At 41.7% G+C, this 25774-nt stretch overlaps 1 protein-coding gene across 4 annotated transcripts; it reads left to right on the top strand.

Moving 5' to 3' along the window:
- The first annotated feature begins 425 nt into the window (after positions 1-425).
- col28a1b (collagen, type XXVIII, alpha 1b) lies at positions 426-25621 on the top strand. Of its 4 annotated transcripts, none has more exons than XM_054740872.2 (34): positions 426-559; positions 730-915; positions 3835-4400; positions 4854-4874; positions 4961-5020; positions 6728-6772; positions 6847-6873; positions 6959-7003; positions 7084-7128; positions 8275-8328; positions 10778-10846; positions 11013-11081; positions 11197-11265; positions 11548-11616; positions 12278-12346; positions 17530-17598; positions 18043-18111; positions 18510-18581; positions 18778-18846; positions 18943-19014; positions 19852-19920; positions 19990-20058; positions 20127-20195; positions 20291-20359; positions 20898-20966; positions 21033-21101; positions 21221-21289; positions 21380-21460; positions 21763-21798; positions 21929-21965; positions 22065-22619; positions 23103-23275; positions 25115-25247; positions 25370-25621. In XM_054740872.2, the coding sequence occupies exons 2-34, from the start codon at positions 753-755 to the stop codon at positions 25534-25536; spliced, it is 3387 nt and encodes a 1128-aa protein (XP_054596847.2). In that variant the 5' UTR covers positions 426-559; positions 730-752; the 3' UTR covers positions 25537-25621. The 4 variants fall into 4 exon arrangements, 2 of the variants coding, with proteins under 2 accessions (XP_054596847.2, XP_054596846.2); XM_054740871.2 differs by having other exon boundaries at positions 25367-25621; XR_008563305.2 differs by lacking the exon at positions 23103-23275 and having other exon boundaries at positions 25370-25508.
- Positions 25622-25774: the final 153 nt, after the last annotated feature.

The following is a 25774-nucleotide window of genomic DNA, read 5'->3' as shown; positions in this document are numbered from 1 at the left end:
ACTTTCCCCGCAAGAGGGCGTGCAATGCGCAGGGAACGAATTGCCTCTTCTTCTTTTTTTTTTCAAACCAAATAATTATTTGTCTTATGGAAGGATTAAAACATTATAACAGATAGAGATTGTGTGACTTATTAAGGATTTTTATTTACTGAAAAACTTTGAAACTATTTTTAGATAAAGTAGATTAAGTTATTTGTTGAAATAATCTATTTTATTTATTAAATTATTTGTAACACTGCAAGGTAACCATTCCACATACAAATTAAAATATGTTGTTTGGATTAAGCATAGGATTTAGAAACTATACAATCATTATTATTGCTTTTGCAATCACCATTATAAAAAAATCACACAAAAAACTTTATTTACGTAGCCAATAATTACAGACAGGCTTCTAAAGGAATGACTCTTGCTCATTCATAGCTGAGGGAAGTCCTGGCGTTGAGCCACAGCGTATCAGCTCATCTCAGTCTGGGCTTAGTGACCCGATCCAAACGGGGCGCAGAACCTTTCTCCCACGGTCTGCATGGGCCACAGTAACTCATCACATCTGAATCAGGTAGAAGCTGATTTTTCATTTTACTTATTTAATGATGGTAAAAGTGTTTATTGCTGCACGATCATCATCATCATCATCATCATCATCTAAGGGGTTTGAAGTGTCACTAGGGCCCTGGGGAACCTGCCCAGATGCTGAAGCGGGATGTTTGTTTTGTATTTTCCATGCAGACCTTCCAAAGCCGGAGTTTGAGATGCTGCTGCTGGGAAGTCTGAGCAGAGGACTGGGGCTCTGGCTGCTGCTGTTAGCTCTGATTCATGAAGCCACCGGGCAGAGGAGGAAATCATCATGGAGGAAAAACTACACACCGCGTGATGATGGAAACGAAGTTCTCAGCGTTAGCCGCAGGAATACTGGTGAGAATCTTTCACTGGATCAGGATTGAGGAAACGGGATTTGACTGAACGACAAGATAAAATGATTTAGTTTCTCATTCCCTGACTAAACTGAAATGGTGAATACTGTGTGTTGTTGACCGCATGACTAATGTGTGTACTACAGTGAATAGCCCCGACCCATCGGGGGAGTCAATAGCAAAACATTTTTGCAGCAAATCTTTGATGTCCTGTTAGCCGTGAGACCAGGCGTCAGCGGGTCAGACGTGTTGTTTTAGCTCATCCCTCTGAGGCCAAAGGGATAGAAAAGAATTAAAACTGCGGTCCCTCCATCTGAACTTCTGACAGCCTGAAAGAAATGCTGCCCTTTGTCACACCTTTATATGATGTATTCAAGTGCAAGTAAGTAAGTAAGTAAGTAAGTCAAACTTTATTCATATAGCACTTTTCACAGATAAAATCACAAAGTGGCCACACGAAGAAACAGGGGCAGGGCGTTCCAAAGCCTGGGAGCTACAGCTTGAAAGGACAGGTCCCCCCTAGTTTTCAATCTGGTCTTAGAGACCTTCAGTAGGTTTTCACCCGAGGACCGTAGAGTGCGGCCAGAAGAGTGAGGGATTAAAAGGTCTGATAAATATTTTGGAGCTTGAAAAGTCAAAACTAAAATTTTAAAATCAATTCTAAACTTGACCGGTGGCCAATGTAAAGAAGATAAAACTGGTGTTATGTGAGCCCTTCTATTGGTTCCTGTTAAAAGCCTTGCTGCAGCGTTCTGGACCAACTAGAGACGGCTGACATCTGATTTGTTAAAACAAGTAAAGATAGAATTACAATAATTTAAACGAGAAGAAATAAAAGCATGGATAATCATCTCCTTGTCCGATTTTGAAGTAAAAGCTCTCAATTTGGAAATGTTTCTCAAATGATAAAAGCAATTTTTTACTAAATGTTTTGAGTGGCAGCTCAAAGACGTGGATTGGTCAAAAAGAACACCAAGGTTTCTGAGACTGGTCTGGACTGAGGAGCTCAACATGTAAGTGCAACACATAAACTTAATCAAACACACAGAAATCTGAGCTATTCTCTGTAGAAACAGACAGGATTAAAGGTTTTGTTTAGTTCTGATGTGGCACTTTTACACTCTACAGGTGGATAATGGGTGGAAAGTTCACCATAACATAAGTTACAAGAGCCTTCCTCTGGTTACATGTTTTATTGCACCTTTTCTAATGGTGGATTTACTACAGAAATGTGCCAAATACAGCTGAGAGAATAAGCTTTTGACACATCAGCATTTTTATCAGCAGTAAGGGTACTGCTAAGTGGGTGATTTACACAAAATTTCCACCATTTTGCCATGAAGCCAAATGTTCATACAAAGATATCAGACCATTTAAGTTTACAAGTTGAGTCATAATAAATAAAGTGAAATGACACAGGGAATAAGTATTGAACACACTTTAATAGTTTGTAGAAAAGCCGTTGTTGGTGATAAGAGCTTCTGGACGTCTCTTGTATGGAGAGACCAGTTGTCTACGTTGCTCTGGAGTGGCACTCTAAATCTTGAAGGTCCCTTGGTTCTCTTTTATGAACGTTGATCTTCAAGTTCTCTCCTTAGATTTTTTTCTGGGAATTAGGTCAGGTGATTGGCTGGGCCACTCAAGCAACGTGGTTTTCTTTCTTTGAAACCTATTGATTGTTTCCTTGGCCTTGTGTTTGGGATTATTGTCTTTCTGAAATGTCCACCGTCCATTTTAAGCTTTCTGGTAGATGGCAGTTTCTCAATTCATCCTGGCTTCAATAATATGATGTCTGCCAGTATCCTTTGCTGTAAATCAGCCCGCACCATGATGCTTACACCCCCAGACTTACTTGTATGGTGTTCTTGGGGTGGTGGGCAGTGTCATTTCTTCTCCAAACATGGTGGATAGAATGACAGCCATAAAGTTCAGTTTGGTTTCATCTAACCATACTATAGTCTCCCAGTGATCCACAGGCTTCTCCAAATGCTGTTTTACAAACTTTAACCAAGCCTTAATGTGCTTTTTTGTTCAGCAGTGGAGAGCAATGGATGAGCGTGCATGGATGCCATGGTGGTTCAGTGCATTGCTTATAGTTTACCTGCTGATGCAATGTCTTCCTGAAGTTCTGTCTGAGTGGTTCTTGGCTCTTCTGATTATTCTTTGGACTCCTCGGATAGGGATCTTACCTGGAGCACCTGATCATTGTTTCACTCAACTTTACAGAGTGGACTATTAAATTGGTGGGCAGAATCAGCCAGCTGGGGCCTCCCACATGCATGATTCATTATCATTCTGGATGCTATGGAGTAAACATCTCCTCTGACTACAGCTCAGCGCTGCCACTCCAGCCATGGCAGCACGAGGACAGACTGCTGTGAGGATTGCACACAGCAGTCACAGTTAGAGAGAGAGAGCAGAATGCAATATCAGAGTCTTCAAAAGCAACGCTGCTCACAGCCGCCATTGTTTACTGACTTAAGTAGGACACCGCAGCCTTCGTGCCTTTTGCCTCGCCCACGTGCTCAGAGATGTCTGTGTTTCTGAGAAGGCTGTGTGAACAAAACCTGACCAAGAAAGGCCAGGCCAATGCTAAGTCTGGGGCTGGACTGGGCCAGAAGTCAAAACTCCAAGTATGACATGAAAAGTACCACTAAGTCTGCATTAATGATAATTTCCCAATGAATTCACAGAATAAAGAACAGGGATTGTGTGTAAGTGTGTCTGACTAATACTTAGCTCCTCTGTTAATATTGTTGCCCCTTGATAGCCATAATAGGCAGAAAAATCCTTGATCTGCCACTGGAGGGGAGGCTGGTATAAAGCAATCTTTGTAATGAACAATCTTACTTTTACTGGAAGGTTTGTGCATCTTTGGACTTTGAAGTCACGTGACTTTTTGACTTTTCCTCCCCTCCAGGCCGATCGTGCTCTCTGGCGGTGGTGTTTATCCTGGACAGCTCTGAGATGACTAAACAGGACCTGTTTCAGCAGCAAAAGGCCTTCGTGTTGGGGTTCAGCACCCGCCTCACCTTGCTCCAGGTGTCTGGCTGGGTGCTAAAGGTGCAAATGGCCGCACTGCAGTTCAGTGACTCCGTGTCCATCAGTCACAGGTTCATAGACTGGAAAGATGTGAATTCATTCCACAGTGAGGTCAGCGGCATGAACTACGTCGGCCAGGGCGCTGACCCCACCCTCGCCATCTACAGCGCCTCACAGCTCCTGCTGAGGGAGACACCAAAGGACAGCGTCCGGATTGTTGTGTTGATGACTGACGGGTTCAGCTTCCCAGAGAGTCTCACCATGATGGAAGCTGCAGCAGAGGCCAAAGATCAAGGCATCAAGTTCTTCACCATTGGTTTGTCTGATGTCTCTCAGCAGAAAGAGAATGCTGAAAACCTCCGGGCCGTCTCCAGCACGCCTGCTCAGCAGTTTGTCCAAAATCTTCAGAACCCTCAACTAGTAGAGACCATGCTGAGGGAGATGGTGAGTTTGGTACCCGAGCTGATGTAAGAAACATTGACGCTCATCAAACACTTGAGTCCATGTAGCAATGAGCTAGGTGAGTTGTCACGACAGTAAAGTTGACGTGTTACATCTAAAAAGGTTTTAATCAGGATGTAAAATCGTTTAATGCTGCTGTAAATTTGACATTTTTAACATGGGAGTCAATGGGAACTTGCTCCTTTCTGGAGTCAGCCCCTAGTGGGTGGGGGGAGAACTTGTGTGAAACAGATTTATTTTTTGTGTAAACAGACACAATGTGAGGAACCATAGATTTCACCTGAGTCTCCTTCCAGTCCCACACAAAATGAGCAAACAAGACACAAATGATTTATTTTCCCCAAAATAATAAATAAATGTTTGTGTAGGTTTTCGTGGCATCTTGATCCAGTCTCTGTTCTGTTTATAACTGGTTTTGTTTTGTTTTCATTTTAGGGAGCTGTTGCACTTCAAGGGGTGAGCTTATTTATGGAATTCAACTGTTTTTTTTTCTGAATAATCACTGAAAAATGGCAGAACTGACATACAATTTTTGTTTTTAGTGTACTCAGATCTATGCATGCTTCTGTGAGAAAGGAGCGAGAGGCCCTCCAGGAAGTCCTGTGAGTCTCTCAGACCTTTTTTAGACTTATGTGATGTGGTAAATGGTAAATGTGGCTTTGCAGCTCATCATCACTAGAGTGTGAAAGTGGATGGGTGGATGATTGATTGTGTTGTGAATCACCTTGGGGGGTTGTAGAACCCTATGAAATCTCCATACATTTACCATGAATACATCCTTTGAAACTTGTGTTTCTGTAAAACTATCATATGATAAATTGGCTTGCCATAGTTCATGCAGAAAAGTTAATTCACTTTGGGGTAAATTGTTCTGCACAACACCTGCTACCAACAGGAGCAGGCAGCTTCTCTCATTTAGCTTCATTGACGTTATCAAGTCTTTTTATTTTTGGTAGTTTTGCAAAATAATTTTCCATTTTCTTGACTCTTTTGCAGAAAGAACATTAAAAAGGCTGTTTGTGGAGTGAAACTGTGCAACAAATTAGAAAGACAGTTGCCTTTGTGTAAAGTGGTCTTTTCTTATTTTAAAGCAGTTTAAAAAAAACTATTGTGAAGATGGAAATATCCGTGTTGATTTATTTCTGTTTTTTTAATGCTCTTAAATAATTTTATATATTATTTTGTGTGGGTTTGTCACCTATGGTGCACGGTTGTTTGTGTGTAAAACATATAAACATATGAAACCATCGTGTGCTAAACCAAAGGAATCAAGGAAGTCAGTTAAAGATTTGATCACTGAGCTTTTCCTTTTCCTTTGAAACATCCTAAAAGATCTGATTTGTAGGGGTGGGATTTTAATGCATTTATTGCAATTAATTAACAAATTGAGCTTAGTTCCCTCCTCTCTGAAGAAATTTTGCATCACAATGTATGCTCCGTATAACAATACACATCACAAAGCTGCACCTCTAACTAAACTGCAGAGACAGTGCTACAAGACCATACAAACATTTTTTACGTTCTCCAAACAAAACTAAAGCTACAATTAAATTAATCGTGACAAATTTCTCTTCATGAATATGAGAAAGAAAGAAAAGTAAACTTTTTACTGGTATTTTATCTAGCTGTTAGACGGCAGGCAGGCAGGCAGTAGCTTTATCCATATGAACTTTATTACAGCAGAAGGTACAAGCATACATAAAACTTTCATCTTGTAGCCCTTCAGCAGTGCTTTTCAGTCCATCGGTCCCGGTGTGCTTTCTAAAATTATTGCTTCTCTGGTTTCTGGTCAGGTCGCTGCTTACTTTAAGAACACTGTGAGCCACCCGCTTCTTTAAAAAACGAGTCTTGACCATTCTCTCCATAGCAGCTTCAGACCCATCTCTAAACTTCTGTTCATCATCAAGATCTTGGAAAAGGTTGTGGCTAAACAACTCACAGTTGCTCTTGATGAACTTAACATCTATGGTACTTTCCAGTCAGGTTTTTGTAGAGGTCATTCCACTGAAACAGCTCTTCTTAGGGTCTCTGGTGACCTTCTGACTCACAGTGATGCATTATTTTTATTTAAAAAAAGTTTTTCTTGGAGGCAAATTGTAAATAATGAATTAATTGAACAATTAAAATGTGATTAATCAAGATTAATTCAGATTAATTCATTTCAAAGCGTATGATTAATTATTAAATCAAGTTCAACCCCTGCTTTTTTCATAATTATTATTATTTGTTGGGTTAGCTGAGATGTGGGTTCAGATAAAAGGTTTCATTCATTCAGAAGTTAACTTCTCTGAGCTGTGTTCTCTCTAAAGGGCGATCCTGGATTTGACGGTCTACCTGGAAGCGACAGCCCACAGGTAAAAGTTCTTCCTCTCTTTTCTCTCAGATTCTCACATCCTCAGCAAACTCCTTAACATAGAAACCTTCCCAGGGGCCTCCTGGTTCTAAAGGCAACAAAGTGAGTGAACCTTTTTGCTTCACCTGTATTATTTCATTCAAAAATTATTGGCTCTGTAGATCATAATTTGATTTGTTTGATGCAGGGACAACAAGGAAAGTGTGGCATTCCTGGAGAAATGGGCAAGAACGTACGATCCTTATTTACGCAAGTCTTTAAAAGTCTATCACACTATTGTGTCTTTGAGACGACTGACGCATTTTCTTGCAGGGACACGAAGGACCTCCAGGACAACCAGGACCAGCAGGAGAACAGGTGCTTCACCTTAGTCTTTACCACGTTTTGTCACTTCCAAACTGGTTTTAGTTAGTGTTTGTAGGTTTTAATCACAATCTCCATTTGTGTCTTTTTTTAATCCTGATGGGCTCTGACCTTCCAGACTTTGACTGGAGTTGATTCTTTGTTTAAATTGATCTTCGTAGCTGTGTCCAAAGCCAACCATCCAGTGATCAGGTTTTATATATTGGGCCAAGAGGATTTAAGCAACCTGCATGCTGACCCCTTCCTCTTCTACAACTGTTCATGAACCCTCCATTACAAACACTACACACAGCATTGGACATGTTTACACCATAATCATGGTCAATGTTGCATTTCTAAGAGAAATATTCTGACATTTTTTCAATGTCTTCAAACTTTTAAATGGATTCACTTAATTGTGTCTCCTCCAAAATGATGTCTAATCTCTTTTTGATGGTTAGAGTCTGGATGTGATGCTGAAAGTACCTCAGTTTATCAAATCTTCAGTTTCAGTAGTATTTTCATCTTTTTTTATAATTTCATATTGATGACTAAAAAAACGCAAACTAACATTTCTTGATGGAAATCTTCTTTTGATGGGATATTTTGTCTCTGTCACAGTATATTTATATCCTTGAGTCTACTGCCTGCAAGCCACATTAAAGCAAAAACACCAGTTAATCCACTTCAGGGAGTCTGCCTTTTGTCTCTTCAATGTGAAAACTGGAAGTGGTATTCCAGAATGCACTTATGGAATGTGAATATTGGATTATAGGTAATCCCGACACCAAAGCTGTGAATCCAGGCTTGTGAGACGTTATTCTTTAGCAGAAAGACACTTTGTGTGATGAGATTAGATAGTTATTCTTACTTATGTGTTTTCTGTGTTCCTTGTTATTTTGTGAACATGTCTGAGAATCAAAAGGAATGAGATCAGTGCTTGTTGATGTTGATCTTGTTAAACTTTTGTTTTTAATCCACAGCAGCTAAAACCTGCTGGTTGGTCCTAAAACATGAAACTTCATTTATGAATTGTAAATCATCCTTTTTGTGCTGCCGAGTTGAAATATTTAGATTTTTGGGCAAAAATGCAGTCAAACAGATGCTGGTGATGTTAAATGTTTAAGAGGTTGAACTATATTTGTATATTTTTTTTATCAGGGTCCAATAGGACCACCGGGAGACCTGGGCCCAGCGGGACCAGCAGGACCAAAAGTAAGACTCAGATTTTGAAATTATGTTTCTAAAGGTTATTTTCTTCATTTTTGTGTTTAAGTTTTCAGAATGAGCATGTTACCGTTTCAGAGAAAGCCAGCTGCTTATACACAATTTCACCGAGCTCAATAGAACCAGTTTGAAATTCTAATTTAAATCAAATTTGAGAAATTGACTTTACATTTCGAGAAATAATTTTGTGAAAGAACACAATTTGTTGTATAATTTATATAATCAGTTTAAGAGAACTAGTGTACAAGCAGAATTAAAACCATACAATACATTTTTACGACTATTGCAAAAATGTATTGTATACGGCAGTGTTTCCCAACCCTGGTCCTCAAGGCACACTGTCCTGCATGTTTCCCATGTTGCCCTAACACCAGTGTTTTCCTGCTGCCACACACCTGACTTAAATGAATCAGTGATTAACGGGCATCTGTAACTGTCACATGTGGTGCAGGAGTAGGTCAGGACCCAAGATGCAGAAACCCAGAACGACACAAGGCAGGAGCGTAGTAAAACAAAAAATCCTTTTATTAGGAGTCAATGTCCAAAAAATCCAAAAATCCAAGAAGGGGCAGGAAGCCAAGCCGACTGACAAAAACAAAAAGCTCTTTGATGAGCAAAACCTAGAGTGTCACGAGGAGGAACAGAACAACACTGACAACGACAATGGACCAATAAACACTGAGAGACACAGACAGGGTTATATACACAGGGCTGGGAGATAGGAGACGAGAAGCAGGTGCGTGGGGATTTGGGCACAGGTGAAACCAGAAAATCATATCTAAATCCTAAACCAAAGCCACTAAAATAACCTGAACTTTAAACACTGTAGAACAAAGACTAAAGATAAATAAACTAATGGTAAGTGAAGTGACTAAAGGGAAACCTGAAGAAGCTGGGGACCAAAAAGGGGGCCACAGAAGATTAGGGGACACATGAGGGAACCTGGAGGGGGCTGGGAACCACAGGGACACAGAATCTGAGGGGACACCTGGAGGGAGAACAGGAGGGGGCTGGGGACCACAGGGACACAGAACATGACAGCAGTACTTGATGTCCTCCTGAGTAGCCAATGTAAATCAGGTGTGCTGAAGCAGAGACATGAAAAACATGCAGGACAGTGTGTCCTGAGGACCAGAGTTGGAAAAGACTGGTATACAGTGCAGTATGGGATAATGTCCCGTTAGTCATAACACACTGGTGAGATTACATCTCCGCATTTTACCCATCCCCATGGAGAGCGGGGAGCTGCAGCTGTAACTGCGCTCAGGAACTATTTGGTGGTTTAACTCCAAATCCCACCCCTTAAAGCAGAGTGTCAAGCAGGGAGGCATTGAGTCCCATTTTTAAAGTCTTTGGTATGACCCGACCAGGATTTGAATCCTGGTCTCCCAACCCCAAGGTGGACACTCTAGCGCAAGGCCACTGAGAAGGTAAATTGTATTAAAATACTTTTTAGGAACTTTGAAAAATATATTATTTTTATACTCGTGATATTGCGTAATTTATTTATTTATTTGTTGGCCGGCTTGTTTCAGGCCTCGTGGCTTGACATGAATCTCAAAATGCAAAAATTGACTTGAAAAATGCGATCTTTAAAGCTGTTATAGCAAATTTGCAAACAAGCTAGGTTTTGAATGCAAACACGGTAACAGAACACTCATCCCTCCTCTCGGGTATCTTCCCTGGGACATTTCTGCCTGAACCGGTAACCAGCAATACCGGAGGAATTGCGCTGAGTTGCTGTTTTCTAGGTGCAAACGTCTTTTGTTGTGGTGAATTCAAATGGTGTCTTTCTTTTTGGGACTCTGGTAGTTTGTCCTAAAGTGGAAGAGGTAGCAGCCGGCTGTTTCTCCTTTTCTGTCATTATTGAGCGAAGAACCTCTCACGCCAGTGGTGTTCTGGTGCTGAGTAGGAGAGTGTGTAATGAGTGGAGGACCGAGGGAAGTGTGGCGGTTTGGCAAGACCGACAACCGGATGGTAGCTGCTTTTGGTCTGAAACGCGTTATTGGCGGAGGGTTTCAGACAAATGCAAGAGAAATATTTTTTATCTCCACAAAATATTTATAGCTGTACTATGTTGAACGTTGTTAAGAGGCATGAAAGAATGTTTTAAGCTAGCTTGTTCTCCATATTTGCTTTAGCAGCTTTAATGTATGATGTAATATTTGCGCATCAAAGGGATTGTAGACATGAATTAACCACCAACTTCAAAGTTGTCACACATTATCTTTCTAATACTTTGCATAAAGATCCCGTCGACTAAACATGTTTAAACATAAACAATTTTATCAGGCTGCAGATCTGCAGTGATAAAAATTAATTTATGTCTGTCAGTGAACTGAACTGAAAATGGGGATGCTGTTTGATTGAGTGGTTCTGTGTGAAGCTGTCCATCACATTTTGTCAGCTGTGGTCTGAGCTCTGTGCTGGTTTACAGGGGGACAGGGGTCTCATCGGAGCACCTGGACCACCTGGAGACTTTAGCGTTGGAGTTCCAGGAGACAAGGTGACTCTTTATTGTATTATTGCTGTTTAATAATTCTAATTAAATACAATTAGTGTGTCATGAATAAAAGTGATCTATCTTCTCTCATGTAGGTTAAGTATCTGTTCAGGTCAAAAAAGACAAAAATATTTAACTTAATGTTATATTGTTGGTTCGTTGATTATAGGGTGAAATGGGCCTTCGTGGAAGACCAGGTCCCACAGGTCCAGTTGGGATGGGAGAACAAGGACAGCCAGTGAGTGTAAAAATACATGAGAGATCCTAAACTGATGAGTATATATGAGAAACAAATTACTCAACAGAAATGAGGGTTTATAGATAAAGCGTATAAGCTGCAAGACTTGTTTCAGGGGCTACCAGGACCACCAGGACCACAGGGAAACCCCGGACCACCTGGAGAAGGGTTACCAGGGCCAAAGGTTAAACAAATACCATCATGAAAGAAAATTTACTTTTGATAAAGCTAAAATCTTTCTGATTATGCATAATTTTGTCATTTCATCATTGCATTTTGCAGATTTCTGATCCTAAATGAACTGAAATGTATTGTATTTAGAATATAGTAAAATTACGTAATGTTTCCAGCATGTTTTTGCTCTTAAAATTATTTTATTACGTCAGAGAGTTTAATGTATGTGTGAAATTTTAGATTATGTTTGACTCAAAATTGTTAAAAGTTTTATTTGTCATCTTTGTTTTAGGGAGATAAAGGATTTGGTGGTCCACGAGGGAGTCGTGGGCCTCCTGGCATTGGGGTCAAAGGTGACAAGGTGAACAGATGAGACTTTTAAAATGACTTTGACTTTAAGAGTAATTAAAAGGGACAAATTATAAGTTTTATCTTAAGTTATAATAGTTCTATGGTCAATACCAAACATGCTTATAAAGTTTTTTGCACAAAAACCTTCTCACATAAAGCAATTTTAGCAGTTTTATTCTTGGTGGTTTCAGTACCTTCTAGAATGAGCCCTTTAGGCCACACCCCCTTATCTCCCTCTGCTATAAGCTGAGAAGCTCTGATATCTGGATGGTCAGAGTAGAGTCACTGCTCCTGCAGCAGCAGCTCTCTTTTGCACGTGACATGTGGTTTTATTCTAATTTCCCCATTTGTGACGTCACAAACGGGGACCTTTAAAAACACCTTGTTTCAGCCATGTACCGTTGAAGTAGACACAAATGCATCCGTTTTCTACCTGCTCTTGACTAAAAGAAAAGCACAAGTAGCCCAAAGTTGATGCCAAAGACATTTTAAACGAGCTGTCACCATCTTAGTTATTCCACTCTGTCGCATCATCCCACCCACTGAACCGAGTGTTTATAGAGGCAACATGGCAGCATAAATGGTTGCAAAAGGTGATTTAGAAAATTTTTTTTGTTTTTTTAATCTTTTTCTTGTTAAACTAATCACTGATTTGTTTGATTATTGTCTAGGGAAATCAAGGGTCGAAAGGAGCTCAAGGTCCAGCTGGTTATCCTGGGCAGGGATATCAAGGAGAAAAGGTGTTGCATGCTGATTTAAAGTTTCAAGAAAAAATCCAGATTTCTGCTTGAAATCTATCTAAAATGATCAGTTACCTTAACGGCTATGTAACGCGGGCCATGTGACATCATTGTATCAGCAGTTGTGGAAATTAGTCAGAAAGTATTTTAAGGATTTTTCAGTCAGCTGCAATTTACTTTCATTTTATTTCCAAATTGGTCTTTAAAGTTGCTCTCCAGAGTTTCCCCCTTTCAGGAATGACAGTATGTATGATTTTTTCAGAAATCTATAAAACTGATTGTCTTATCATGTACTGTGATATAATGTAGGCAATATGTCTTTCTTATTTTTTGGCTAAGCCCACCTTCTGTCCCATAGAGCTCCATGCAATATGAACTGAGCACTGGCCAGCACTAACTGTAGCGTTAGACTACCGCTTACGTACAGACGTCAATCACAGAGCGTGCTCTAGTGTTTAAGAATGTTGGTTACGTTTTGTAACCCCAGATTCTATGAGTATAGTGTAGCCCTGTCAGCCATCGCCTATTGGATTAATCCCATCCCCTTAACCAATCATTGAAGAGCTTTTGTGTATGCCCGCCTCCTAGGCGGGTCCTGGCCCCTTAACAGGGCACAGCGAGCATAGCACGTCTCCATGTCTTACTGAGCCCAAAGAACCAGTGGGGCCAGGATGCTTAAAGGGCTGCACTATACTCGTAGAATCTGGGGTTACAAAACGTAACCAACGTTCTATTTTGTATAGCTCCGCCCTTTAAGCCATCGTCTATTGGATTAAAAGTGGAGCCAGACTGGTTCAGAACTAAACCTGAGCGGACTCAGAAGCTCCACCTAATAAACCTCTATGGCTGTTGGCGGGCGTAAACATGAGAGAACAGCTGGAGAACATGATGACAGCATATGATCAGCATATAGCTGATGAGAATCAACCCAAGGTTGACTAGCAACTGGTGGGAGAGAAACTGTCACAACCAAGAGGACACAATGTGGCATATTGTAAGGACATGGCAACAAGGGTGTTTAAGAACACAAGGATGACAAAAACGAAACTGCAAAGTTTCTGATGAGAACTTTCAGCGACAGCTGTGATTAAGCTGAACTGTGCGTTAGCACCACATTGGTAACGAGGCTAGTGAACACGTCTCTGAGGTAAAACAGGTGGTGAAAACCATGAAGCAACCATGCATATGTCTGCTACAGACATTCCAGCTCGCAATGCAACAGAAGAAGAAACCGCCTGATTAGAATGTACTTTTAATCTGACTGGAGCGTCCAAGCCAGATGAAGCATAGGCACTTGTGATGACGTTACACAGCCAATGTGAAAGAAGCTGAGATGACAGAGCTTGCCCTTTGGAACAATCACGGTAGTGAACAAACAGCTGCCTGCTGCGAAGCGTGCAGCTGAGCTTTTTGAAAGACTTAAGAGTCTGAGCGCACGCACTGGGCATAGCAGTTGGGATGCTGCATCTCACTCTGACACGAGGGGAAGGAAAACCCCACCAGAGACAGTTTGACAGCTAAGCAAAGGAAGTGTGCTCCTTGTTAGCGTGTCGTCCCTCAGTCTTAAAGCTGTTTGCAGCTGTAGCTAACCCATGGTGAACCTCAGCTGAATGGTCACCAGAAATGGGTGCTTTAGGTGTGGGAAACTCCGACAGAGTGCTCAGCAGAACCATCTGACGAAAACACTGTTTCAAAATCCTGCACTTATGATTTGAACATGAAGATAACCATGCACACCTCCCCCAAAGAGTCATGTTGGTGGGTAGGGAGTGCGAGACAGCACAACCATGCAGGCTGCAGCACACACCGCAGAGAAAAAACGTGTTGGGAGCAGAGCACACGCATGAGCGATGGGGTGCGCAGCCGCGACCCGAAAGCTCAAAATGGCGGCCTAGTGAAACGTGCATTCCCGCTGTGCAGGAGGGATGGTTGTGCTTGGTGAGGGAAAATATGTGTGAGAGGACAGCAGAAGGATTGTACAAACCATCTGTAGCTGTGGACCGTAACAGTAATTTGTTGTCAGAGAATGTTTAATTTAAATAACATTCATAAGCAGTCATAATCACACACATTTCCTGCATCAAGTCGCGAAGCTTGAGCTGGAAGAATGGATACAGCGGCCAAGTGCTGGTTCTGAACAGAACTCGAGCCAGCTAGACACCTGAATGGTTAGCCCTGCAGGTCACTGCGGTCCCGATAGCGCTGAAATATTGGGGTTCACACAGCACGTCCGAGCTGATTGAACCGGTGTCTGCTAGCCAGGGGTCCGGGAAGCATAGACAAAGCAACAAAGCATTAGAGCACAGATTCGAGTCACATGCTTCAGCAGTCCTGCTGTCAGCAGAGACAGCTGCACAAAACAATGGGCCCAGTGAAGAGCTGCGTCACAATCCGTATTGGAGGTGGGAGTAGCACACCAACAACCAGCTTCAGTAAAAGGTGAAGCTAAGTAAGGCTCCTAACATCGTTCTAGTAAGCCAGAGCTGCTGGGAGCCGAGTAATAACTGGATAGGAGCAGCAAAACTGGACAGCGCCATGCTGGCCAATAAGCCATTCAACTAATGCAGCATGGGCGCGGGAACAGAAAGCCTCAGCAACTGGCTAACGAAGTAGCACTCTCATGGCCGTAAACAGCGTTGGAGAAGAGCACTGGAGTCCCTGCATCGAGTCACCAAGCTTGAGCTGGAGGAATGGAGACAGCAGTCGAGTGTTAGTTCTGAGCAGAACTCGGGCCAGCTAGACACCTGAATGGTGGTTAGCCCCGCCGGTTGCTGCGGTCTCAATAGCGCTGCAATATTGTGGTTCACATAGCACGTCTGAGCTGATTGAACCGGTGTCTGCTAACCGGGGGTCCGGGAAGCATAGACAAAGCAGCAGAGCACAGATTCGAGTCACACGCTTTAGCAGTCCTGCTGTCAGCAGGGGCAGCTGCAGAACACTGGGCACAGTGAAGAGCTGCGTCACAATCCGTGTTTGGAGGTGGGGGTAGCACACCAAACAACCAGCTTTAGTAAAAGGCGAAGCTAGGTAATGCAGCACGGGCGCGGGAACAGAAAGCCTCAGCAACCAGCTAACGAAGTAGCGCTCTCATGGCCGGAAACAGCGTAGGAGAAGAGCGAGGGAGTCCAGGCCTCAATCCCGCCAGGGACTGTGGAGGCCTGCTTCCACTATTAAGGAAATAAACAGTATCTGTCCAGTGGAGAAGCCAAACGGCTCTGCTGGGCATGACACTTTTCAGTAGGTTGTTCTTGTCATGTAAATCCTGGGGAGCACAAACTGACCGGACTGTCGGACATGTGCTTGAAGAATAGGTTAGTTTAAGCTCATTCAAACGATTTAGTTGTTTGAAGATGAAAAAGGAGACGAGCTATGCTCGCTGCGCCCTTTTAAGGGGCCAGGACCCGCCTAGGAGGTGGGCGTACATAAAAGCTGTTCAATGATTGGTTAAGGGCGGGGGTCGGCAATCCGCGGCTCTGGAGCCACATGCGGCTCTTCCATCCATCTGATGCGGCTCTCTGTGCTTGTAAAATAATGAATGGATATTTAAATAAAATGCTTTATATTTTACTGCATTAATTTTACATCTGTATGCTAATTCTAAATGTAAAGATTGTCTGCGTCAACCTGAACAGTTCCAACCCGGTCTTACTGTGAGACCGGGTAGACGCGTCACGCTTGTGCGTAATCATATGCGCTTTCTGAGCTGAAGAGGATGTGAGATTCTGGGATTCTCCTCAGACAGGCTCCTGGATATGTCGCCACATTGGAGACAGGAACAAGCGCTATTCAGCCAAAGTTTCATAATCAGGGAACATTTTTTAACTGACAAGTCTCGCTTCAGTCAGAGGAATCTTCCCGCATGCACTCTGGTTCTGCGACGCGCTCCAAGCCCCTCTCCACATCTTCAGCTCGCTGTGCACCGTACGTACGCACTGACAGTGAGCAGCGCTGAGCTCCGTGTCCAGCTCAGATGTTCAGATGGGAATCTTTTCTTGAGTGATTTAGCTACATCTGCGATGTGCGAAATGAATGAAATGTCTGTTCGTCTGCATTCGTCGGGGTAATTCTTTCTATTCTTTCTCCATCAAAATAAACGGCCAAATATGGGAACTATGCGGTCAACACAAGCCCTGCTTTTAACTGTTCTGTTTTCTTGTGAAAATTGTTGCAAAGAGATAAAATTAAACTTGATTAACACCAGAGCCAGGCGCACTGCGCCGTTATCTCCGTCGCTGTAAATGAGGGAAAAACAAATTGATCGGATCCTTTTCTGACCTTCTCCACCTACAAAGTTTAATTACAACAATCAAACGTGAATTTGTATTCTGAACAGTCTAAACATGTTTTTAAAAGAAACGTATGACAAAGTGGCACCTGCTCAGTAAAACCACCAACAGGGTGAAAAATATCAAAATATTGTAGGCAGAGACGGGCTACAACTTCTGGATCCATTTTATATAAATCGTTTCATTGATTATGTTTTTATGAAAGATAACTTTGACGTACACGAGCGACCGTTACTGGCTGCTGTCACCTGTTGTGAATGGTTAAAGCAGCTCTTTGCCGCGGCTGCTGTGGCCAGTGTTTTCTTTACTGTGGGAAATGGGTAATAATGGCTCTTTGATGGGAACAGGTTGCCGACCCCTGGTTAAGGGGATGGGATTAACCCAATAGGCGATGGCTTAAAGGGTGGAGCTATACGAAATAGAACATACCACGGTTGGTGCAGGTTAGCGACCTTTCTCGCGGACAAGTAAATCTTTAAAATATAATTATATGAAAACACAACATAACATGAACATAATAATTGTAAATCTATGGGTTTAGCTCTGATTTTTCAGCTACAGGAGTGCATTCATGAACGAGAGGTGTTGCTTTTTGGCGTGAATACGGAAGTGAAACTAGGTCATGGTGTGATACGCTTGTCAGCCAGTAGGTGGTGCCATCAGATAAAAAAATGAATTTGGACAACTGCTTTAACATCTCCTAAAGTTTTTTCAAACTTCCACTTTCTGACTCACAGAAACTAAAATGAGAAGTCTGAGACAGATTGAGATTAATTCATAAACCTACGTCACCATTTTGAGACCTTTTAGAAACTCATTCCCAGTTTGTTGCCAGCAGAGCCACCTGGATGTCCAAGCTGCTTTCTTTGGTTTTTATTTCAGTTTTCTGTCCATCAGGGAAAACAGGGCCCAGCTGGACCTCCAGGACTCAGGGGTATTCCAGGTGTTGGTTTACAAGGACCAAAGGTAGGTTAGTCCGGGAGCACTGATTGGTGATTGGTAGCTAAATTGCATCTACATTAAAAGAGATGACCATTAAATAGGTGTTGGATGTCCATCATATCTGCATCACAGTGATGGGAACTAGAGGAACTGCTGTTGGTGATCAAATTTATAAAGAATTTCACATATTTTAAGTTTTATGGTTTATAAAAAGAAAATTGCCATACAATAAGTTTCAGGGCTCATTTTCAAATTAAACTTTAATAATATCCAGATGAAAATATTAGCAAGTGTAAAAACATGTTTATAAAGTAAACCCTGCTGTTTCATGAAATTACTGCTATGTCTATAAATTGTAATGAAACATGTAAAAATGTGTATTTTTGGAATTAGCAATAAAGGGTTTATGTGAAATGTAGCAGCATTTATTTTTGTAAAATTACCACTGACAGGGATTTTATTCCTCAGGGGACTCAAGGGCCACCAGGTGAGCAAGGACTTCAGGGTGAGAGAGGAGTTGGAGCACCAGGACCCAAAGTAAGTCGCCTGACCTCTGATTTTGCTACTGAACATGACAGTTTAGGAAGTTAATGTGAAACAAAACAATCACAATCACAGGAATTTCTTTGCTTTTGACATATATTGCCCCATGCACAGTCCTATGCATGTCTGCTGCCCTCTGGTGAATGATGTACAGATGGCAAGGGCCAATTTTATTTATTTATTACAGTTAAATTGTTCTATAATTACATGGTAAAATATTAAATAGTTGGTATTGTAATATTAGCCAATAAAAAGTTCAGTTTAAAATAAAGTATTAAAAATTATTAGAACAAATTATTTAGGATCTAAAGGGTCATGGGTTGTTTGTGATCCTGGTTTTACACTTTTGTGAAGCAGTTTGTGTGATTTTCATTTTGTTGTCTTGTCTCTAGGGTGACCCTGGAGCTCAGGGTTTACCGGGAACATCAGGTCTACCGGGAAATGATGGAACTCCAGGACAGAAGGTCACTTTTTGTATTTTTATACCTATCTAGAAGAAAAATAACAGAGAAGAAAAACAGAATACTAACAATAAAAATTATGATGATGAGGATCACTATAAAAACAATATGTATTCTGTGAAATCTCATCTTCTGTTTTCTATCACAACCTTGTCTGTACCCATTTCTCCCTTTCTAACTGTTTTTTAAACGATGTCAGGGTGACACCGGGTCGCCAGGACCCAGGGGACTCAATGGCACTCCAGGTAAAGGAGCTCCAGGGGATAAGGTAACAATTTAAACAATTATTACAGCACTGTGATTTTTATTCTTTTGTAAAACACAAATCTTCAAATGTCTGAATGGGTTTGTTTTACTTTGGCAGGGAGACAAAGGAAGCATTGGGGTCAGAGGTCAGCCAGGGTCACCTGGTTTAATGGGGCCACCGGGGCCAAAGGTAATGAGTTACAAGTTTAATATTTTACTCTACAAGGTAAAAACTATTTTATTTGTTCAGGTGTTTTCATTTTTATGTTTAAAATGATTCAAAAGTTTAGAAAAATTCAACTTTGTGGTAATTTTGCTGGAGCGGTTTGCAGCCAAGTGAGAAGCAGCTGGGATGAGAATCAGCTCCTTTGCTTACAATTAGTGAGGCCGCGAGGTTGCCAAGTCTGCGCCAGCTAATGCTGCTTTGTCGACATTTGTAATTTGACACTGTCTGGCAAACAGCTCCACAGCTGTTTAAAAACCTGAAGTCAGTAAACAGGAGCAACCCAGAAGTTATTTCTTGTATAGGGATGCTCAATATTTACTTACCGATATCTGATACAAGATAAGATGAGACAAGAAAAGACAAGACAAGACAAAATAAGATAAGATAAGATGACATTTTAATGCTGATAATTAATGGTAAACCAATAATATTGAACATCCTTATTTGTAACCTTAAGCATCTTTTTGTTTTAATCTAATATCGGGTGAAGACTAGAGGCTAACCTTGAGCTAACAATGAATGCCTAAACAGATAAATGAGTTACAATTCACTCTCGAATTTGTTGACAGACTCAATAATCGCAAAGAGGGGGGTAGATCATTCCAAAGCATAGGAGCTACAGCTTCAAAGGATCGGTCACCTCTAGTGTGAAAATAAGTGAGAGGAATTTTCAGCAAATTTTGAAAATGGACTGCAGTACCCAAATTTGATCACTGGATGTCATTCTTACTTAATGCACCTTTAAACGTAATTGTCACCCATAGAATGCAAATTCGGCTAATCTGATTAAATCTGTTTCAGGGGGAACCAGGAAAAATCGGACTTCAGGGACCAAGTGGACCTCTGGGCAGAGGGATTCCTGGTCCCAAAGTAAGCTGAATTAAGGTCATTTTAACGTTCTCCAGGAAAAATTAAATCATAATTCTGTTTTTTCATCAGGGAGAAATGGGTCCACCAGGACCAGTTGGACCCATGGGAGAGCCGGGGATTGGTTTACCTGGACCCAAGGTGAGTTTTGTTTAGGTTTAGAGTAAAACCAAATAATTTAGGAGTAAAGAAACAGGTCTGGTTTTTAGGGGGATTTAGGCTCGACTGGATCTCCTGGGTTACCTGGACTGAAAGGTGAAGGGTTCCCCGGCCCCCCAGTGAGTATCAATCAGACCATTTTATTACTTTATTGTTCTCACAAACCACATTAAATCCCATTTTATAAATAATTAAAAATGAATATGCGTTGTAGGGACTTCCAGGACTTCCTGGTGTTCAAGGAGAAATTGGTCCTGAAGGCATCGGTTTACCGGGACCAAAGGTAAAACAGTTTCTCAAAACAATAATAAGAATAATGATAACAGTTCTTTTAAATCTTAGAAAAAATGTAGTTTGTGATGTTTCTGCCTCGCACAAGAATGATGCAGGTTCAAATCCCGACTGCAGCCTCTCTATATGGAGTTTTCACATGGGTTTTATCCAGGTATCCGGTTTCCGCCCACAAACCAAAATCATGCGCTAGATTAAATTGTAAATCGCTTTGGATTAAAGTGTTTGCAAAATGCAAAAATTTAAAGTTTTTACATTTATTAAAAGATTTTAAGCCTTTCCATCCACAAAAAGAAAACAGCTATGAAAATTACATTTTTTTTGCTATTTATTTCAGAAAATATGCTTCATAGTGCAATGAAAGGTAATAATAATGTGACAAAATACTTTTAGCTTCTTTTTTGTTGTTTCAGTGAATGTTTCAGTTAAATAAAGGAACTAAAAGGTTGCTGCTCTTCCAGTTAAAATGTCAAATAATCACTGTGTCGTAAAATACGGAATAAGTTTGAAGCCTTTATAAATATTCTCAGGGAGACAGAGGCTTGCCTGGACCCCCGGGACCTGCTGGACCTCCAGGAATTGGTCAAATGGGTCCAAAGGTAAAATATACTTCCATTCTGATTCTTTAATATTTGTTTTGAGGAATTAAAAATATTTTCTTGCAGGGTTCAGTGGGTCTGACAGGACCAACTGGTCCTCCTGGGTTACCTGGAGAAGGTATACAAGGCCAAAAGGTATAGGTTTAATACTATCAAAATAATCAAAATAACAGTGACTGTTCATTATTATTATATTAGAGCCCTTAAAAATATTCAACTCTCTTAAAACATGAAATGTGTTTGGATGTTTTTAGGGGGAACCTGGATTGGAGGGGATTACTGGACCCAAAGGTCTACCAGGACAAGGCCTGCAGGGAGACAAAGTAAATTCAACAGAATAAATTATCTAAAACGTTTGTGTTTGTTTCTTCTATAAATTGTGACAAAATCCTGAAACCAGTTTCCTCCTGCAGGGGGACCAAGGGTCCAGAGGTGTACCGGGGAAAACCGGAGACAGAGGCCCGCCAGGAATGTCAGGAAAAGTCGGAGATGCGGTACCTTAACAGAAGAGAAACCAGTTCTTTTACTCATTTCATGTATTTTTACTGAAATATTCAAATCAATTATGTATAATTTTGGTCCTTGAGAGCCACCATCCTGCACATTAGATGTTTTTGAAGTCCAAACCATCTGATCTGAATCAGTGGTTAAAAGCAGGTTAGGAACACACTGCACAGCTATTTCAGACACTCTGAGTGTGTTGGAGCAGAGAAATGCAGGATAGTGATTCTCCAGAACCAGGATTGAAAATAGCTTTTCTACCTATTGTTCCACCTATGTTCTGTTTCACAAACAGGGCAGAGGAGGTCAAAAGGGAGAACCTGGACTCACAGTGAGTTAAAAATGCTACGGTTGCATTTTATGGTCTGGAAATATTTTCTATCACACTCGTGGAAAATGTAGAAAATAATGAAGTAATGGACTGGATTAACTACTTTGGATCTTTTTTTTTAATTTCTCAGAAAGATGAGATCATCAGCATGATCAGATCTATTTGCAGTAAGTTTGACAAAATGATGATGATGATGATGATGATGATGGTGGTGGTGGTGGTGATGACGACGATGACATTTTTCTTCCTTCTACGGTTATAACCAGATTGCGTGGTGGCCTGCAGCCAATCGCCTTTAGAGCTCGTCTTTGTGATTGACAGCTCCAGGAGGGTTGGCCCTGAGAACTTTAACATGATCAAAGACTTTGTGAACACCATGGTGGACCGAGTCTTAGTGAGCCCGGACGCCAAGCGGATCGCCGTAGTCCTCTACAGCTACACGAACGAGGTGGTGGTCAGCCTCCAGCAGGAGGCCTCCACTGATGAGATCAAATCTGCTGTGAGCTCCATGAACTACCTGGGGGAGGGCACCTACACCAGCAGCGCCATTAAGACGGCCAGCCAGGTGTTCCACTCGGCTCGGGCAGGTGTGAGGAAGGTGGCCATCCTCATCACAGATGGACTGGCTGATAAAAGTGACTCAGTCAGTCTGGAGAGAGCGGTGACGGACGCTAAACGGAGTGAAATTGAGATGTTTGTCGTCGGGGTGATGGACAAGAGGAATCCTGAGTTTGAGAAGTTCAAGAAGGAGCTCATCTTCATCTCCTCCTACCCTTCCACAGACTACACATTCCTGATCGAAGAGTTCAAAACCCTCCAAGGTCATTTTTTCATTTCTCCCTGTTTCTGTTGGATTTCTTTTAAGATTTTAAGATGTCTTGAAATAAAATCATAACAGCTGAGTAGCAGATCAGAAAATGCAGCTTTACCCCTAAATACAAAATCTTGGTTCATAGAGCAATATGTAATTTTACATAATTATCCAAAATGCATGTGGGTTTTTGTTTTGCATTTCAAAAGTTGCAGCAACGTCAGAAAAAACCTGATGTTGCTAAATCCTGAGCATTTTTCCTTTTTTAATATTTTTCATCAGATTCTAAAAATACAAAACTTGCGTTTTCTGAAGTAAAACCTTCCTGACACTTGGTGGCACCAAATAAATCAAATGCTGACCTCACTCCAGAGTTACGGTATCTCGATGGTGACCTTTAGCAAGGCAGCAGATGACGTGCTCATGACTGTCCTCTTTCCTCTGGGGAAACTAAAACAAAGTGTTGATGACCTTCTGGTTTCTGGTTTTGCAGTTCTTGAGAAAAACCTGCTGACTTGCATCTTAGAGGACGGGAAGAATAATTTGTTCGATTCGATCCCGAGTTCTGTACTTCTTCCAGGGATACCAGACGTCTCCATCAGCAATCTGTATGAGACGGGCGCAGTCGTGTCTCAGTTCATAGAGGAATCCAGGAGGACTTGGGTGGTGAGATGAGCCAACTTCTTTAAAAGAACAATAATAAGATGATTTTTCTAATTTATTAGACGTTCTGTTAACGTCCTGAACAAATAAACTAAATTGATTAGAGAATAAAACACAACTTGAGTTATTAGCATTTTCTTTATGTATGAAGTTTTTTTTTTCCCTAATGTATTAATTGCTTAATAAGATGGATGGATTGAGTGAAGAGAGGCGTGGAGCTGACAACTGACCCTTACCTGGTGGTGAATCGGCTCAACCATCCGGCACCTCAGAAGGGGTTGGGCTCTCCAGTCTCTGTCACTGAGGTGGTCAAAAAGCTCCTTGGTGGCAAGGCTCAGGGGGTGGATGAGATTCGCCTAGAGTTCCTTAAAGGGACTTTACGGAGTTTTGAATTTTTATGCTCGCGATTGCCCCCTCTGGCCAAAAGCGCAACGGCAGCTTCAATAGGAGGCTCGTGCACGAGGCGCGCATGCTGTACGTGCACACTCCTTAATGAAAATAACAGCTGAGACGAAGCTCTGCGAAGCTGACGGGGGTCAGCATCACAGAGCTCTGAGAACTGACAGTCCCGTGTGTGTGTGTGTGTGTGTGTGTGTGTGTGTGTGTGTGTGTGTGTGTGTGTGTGTGTGTGTGTGTGTGTGTGTGTGTGTGTGTGTGTGTGTGTGTGTGTGTGTGTGTGTGTGTGTGTGTGTGTGGCCCGGAGGACAGAGGACAGGAGAACGTGTAGCTAATTATTACTTAAATAATTTGGTTCTGTACCTTTCTCTTCAGCACAGCCGACAAAGGTTTATGATGGGTCAGTCCTCCTGCATGCTCAGATCATTCCCTTCCCTTGCTTGAAAAATTGTTCCATAATGAAAGTTGAACCCACATCTTTTTATCTGTGAATTCAATGCCATTCGGTGAGTCTCAAATAAAAATTTGGGCATCTTACTGTAAAAAAATATACCATTAATGTAAAAAATAAACTCTAAAAAAAACTGTGTTCTCACCGAGAATTGAATCCGGGTCTCATGCACGAGAGTCCAACGTCTAAATAGATGAGCTAAACCACCACTGATGTTAATGGTATCTGTAATATTTATATGCTTGATTACAGCTAAAACAACGTTCAAAGAACGATTCGGAGCAAAAATGGCTATTTTGTTGCTAATTTGCAGGAAATATCTAGAAGAAAGTAGCTATGGGTCCTCAGTATTGCGTGGACATCGGGAGCAGTTCCTCTGGCAGACTGGGTGGTGGTCCCCCTATTTAAAAAGGGGAGTGTGTTCCAACTACAAGGGGGTCACACTCCTGAGCTTCCCTGTAAGGTACTTTTAGGGGTTCTGGAGAGATTCTCAGATTCAAGAGGAGCAATGTGGCTTTCATCCTGGCCGTGGAACACTGGATCAGCTCCTTAGGGAGGTCCTGGGAGGCGCGTGGGAGTTCGTCCAACCAATCATGTGTTTTGTGGATTTGGAGAAGGCGTTTAACCGCGTCTCTCCGGAGGCCCTGTGGGGGATACTTCAGGAGTATAGGGTTCCAGGCCCTTTGACAAAAGCTGTGAGGTCCCTGTATGACCGGTGTCAGAGCTTGGTCTGCATTGACAGCAGTAAGTCGGGCTCATTTCCGGTGAGAGTTGAACTCCGCCAAGGCTGCCCTTTGTAACCGATTCTGTTCATAACTTTTATGGACAGGATTTCTAGGCGCAGCCAAGGTGTTGACGGATCCGTTTTGGTGGCTTGAGGATCAGATCTCTGCTTTTTTAAACACATTTACAATAAAAACATCTTTGTTTTTTTCTTAGATCTTTGGGCTGATTATCTTGAATGCCAGTCACTTATGAAACATTCTCTGCCACAGCCTCATCTTCTACCATCCCGGCCTGACAGGGCCATCGGGCCAATTGGTCCCATTCTGACGACGCCCAGTAAAGATCAGTTAGCATCGTCTCCAGCCACCCCGACCCTTCTGCCCTTAGACTTCCACACATCCGGTGAGTCTTCAAAGACTAAATAAAAGTGTAAACAGAATAAATTATTTAGAGATTTGCTAATAAACACCATAATAAATCTGTCCCTGTTGACCCTTGTATAACTCTCTTATCATGTCCAGCAGACGGCTGCAGCGAGACCCCGGATCCAGGACCATGTTTGGACTACGAGATAAAGTGGTACTACGATGAAACCTCAAACAGCTGTGCTCGATTCTGGTTTGGAGGTTGCTTTGGGAACAGAAACCGGTTTGAAAGTGAGAGGGAGTGTAAAGAAACATGCATAGTTTGATCCGTTCTTTAGTAATGAAACGTTTTTAATATGCTGTAAAGATTGTTAACTAAAATAGAACTGAAATAAAATGTTCTCAACAGTGGTTTGAGAATAATTGTCCTCTTCTTTGGTTTGGTTTTGCTTGTAAACAATTATGCATCGTTGTTCTGATGAGGTCCAGAGGATTAACCTCCATCAGAAACTCATGATGAAGATGACTCACTGAGAAACACCTCCTTTAGCCCAAAGTTACTAA

Source organism: Nothobranchius furzeri, chromosome 5 (assembly GCF_043380555.1).
Source record: "Nothobranchius furzeri strain GRZ-AD chromosome 5, NfurGRZ-RIMD1, whole genome shotgun sequence".
In the NCBI taxonomy this organism is placed as follows: Eukaryota; Metazoa; Chordata; class Actinopteri; order Cyprinodontiformes; family Nothobranchiidae; genus Nothobranchius; species Nothobranchius furzeri.
Note: the sequence above shows the minus strand (reverse complement) of the source record. Positions and strands in the feature narration are given on the sequence as shown.

What these genes read in the sequence shown, in the direction of transcription:
- col28a1b (XM_054740871.2), top strand. Translation starts at nt 753, where the DNA reads ATGCTGCTGCTGGGAAGTCTGAGCAGAGGACTGGGGCTCTGGCTGCTG. An exon ending in GAGCTGTTGCACTTCAAGGG is followed by an intron (nt 4,875 to 4,960) that starts GTGAGCTTATTT and finishes TTTTGTTTTTAG; the next exon opens with TGTACTCAGATCTATGCATG. An exon ending in TTGGAGCACCAGGACCCAAA is followed by an intron (nt 18,112 to 18,509) that starts GTAAGTCGCCTG and finishes TCTTGTCTCTAG; the next exon opens with GGTGACCCTGGAGCTCAGGG.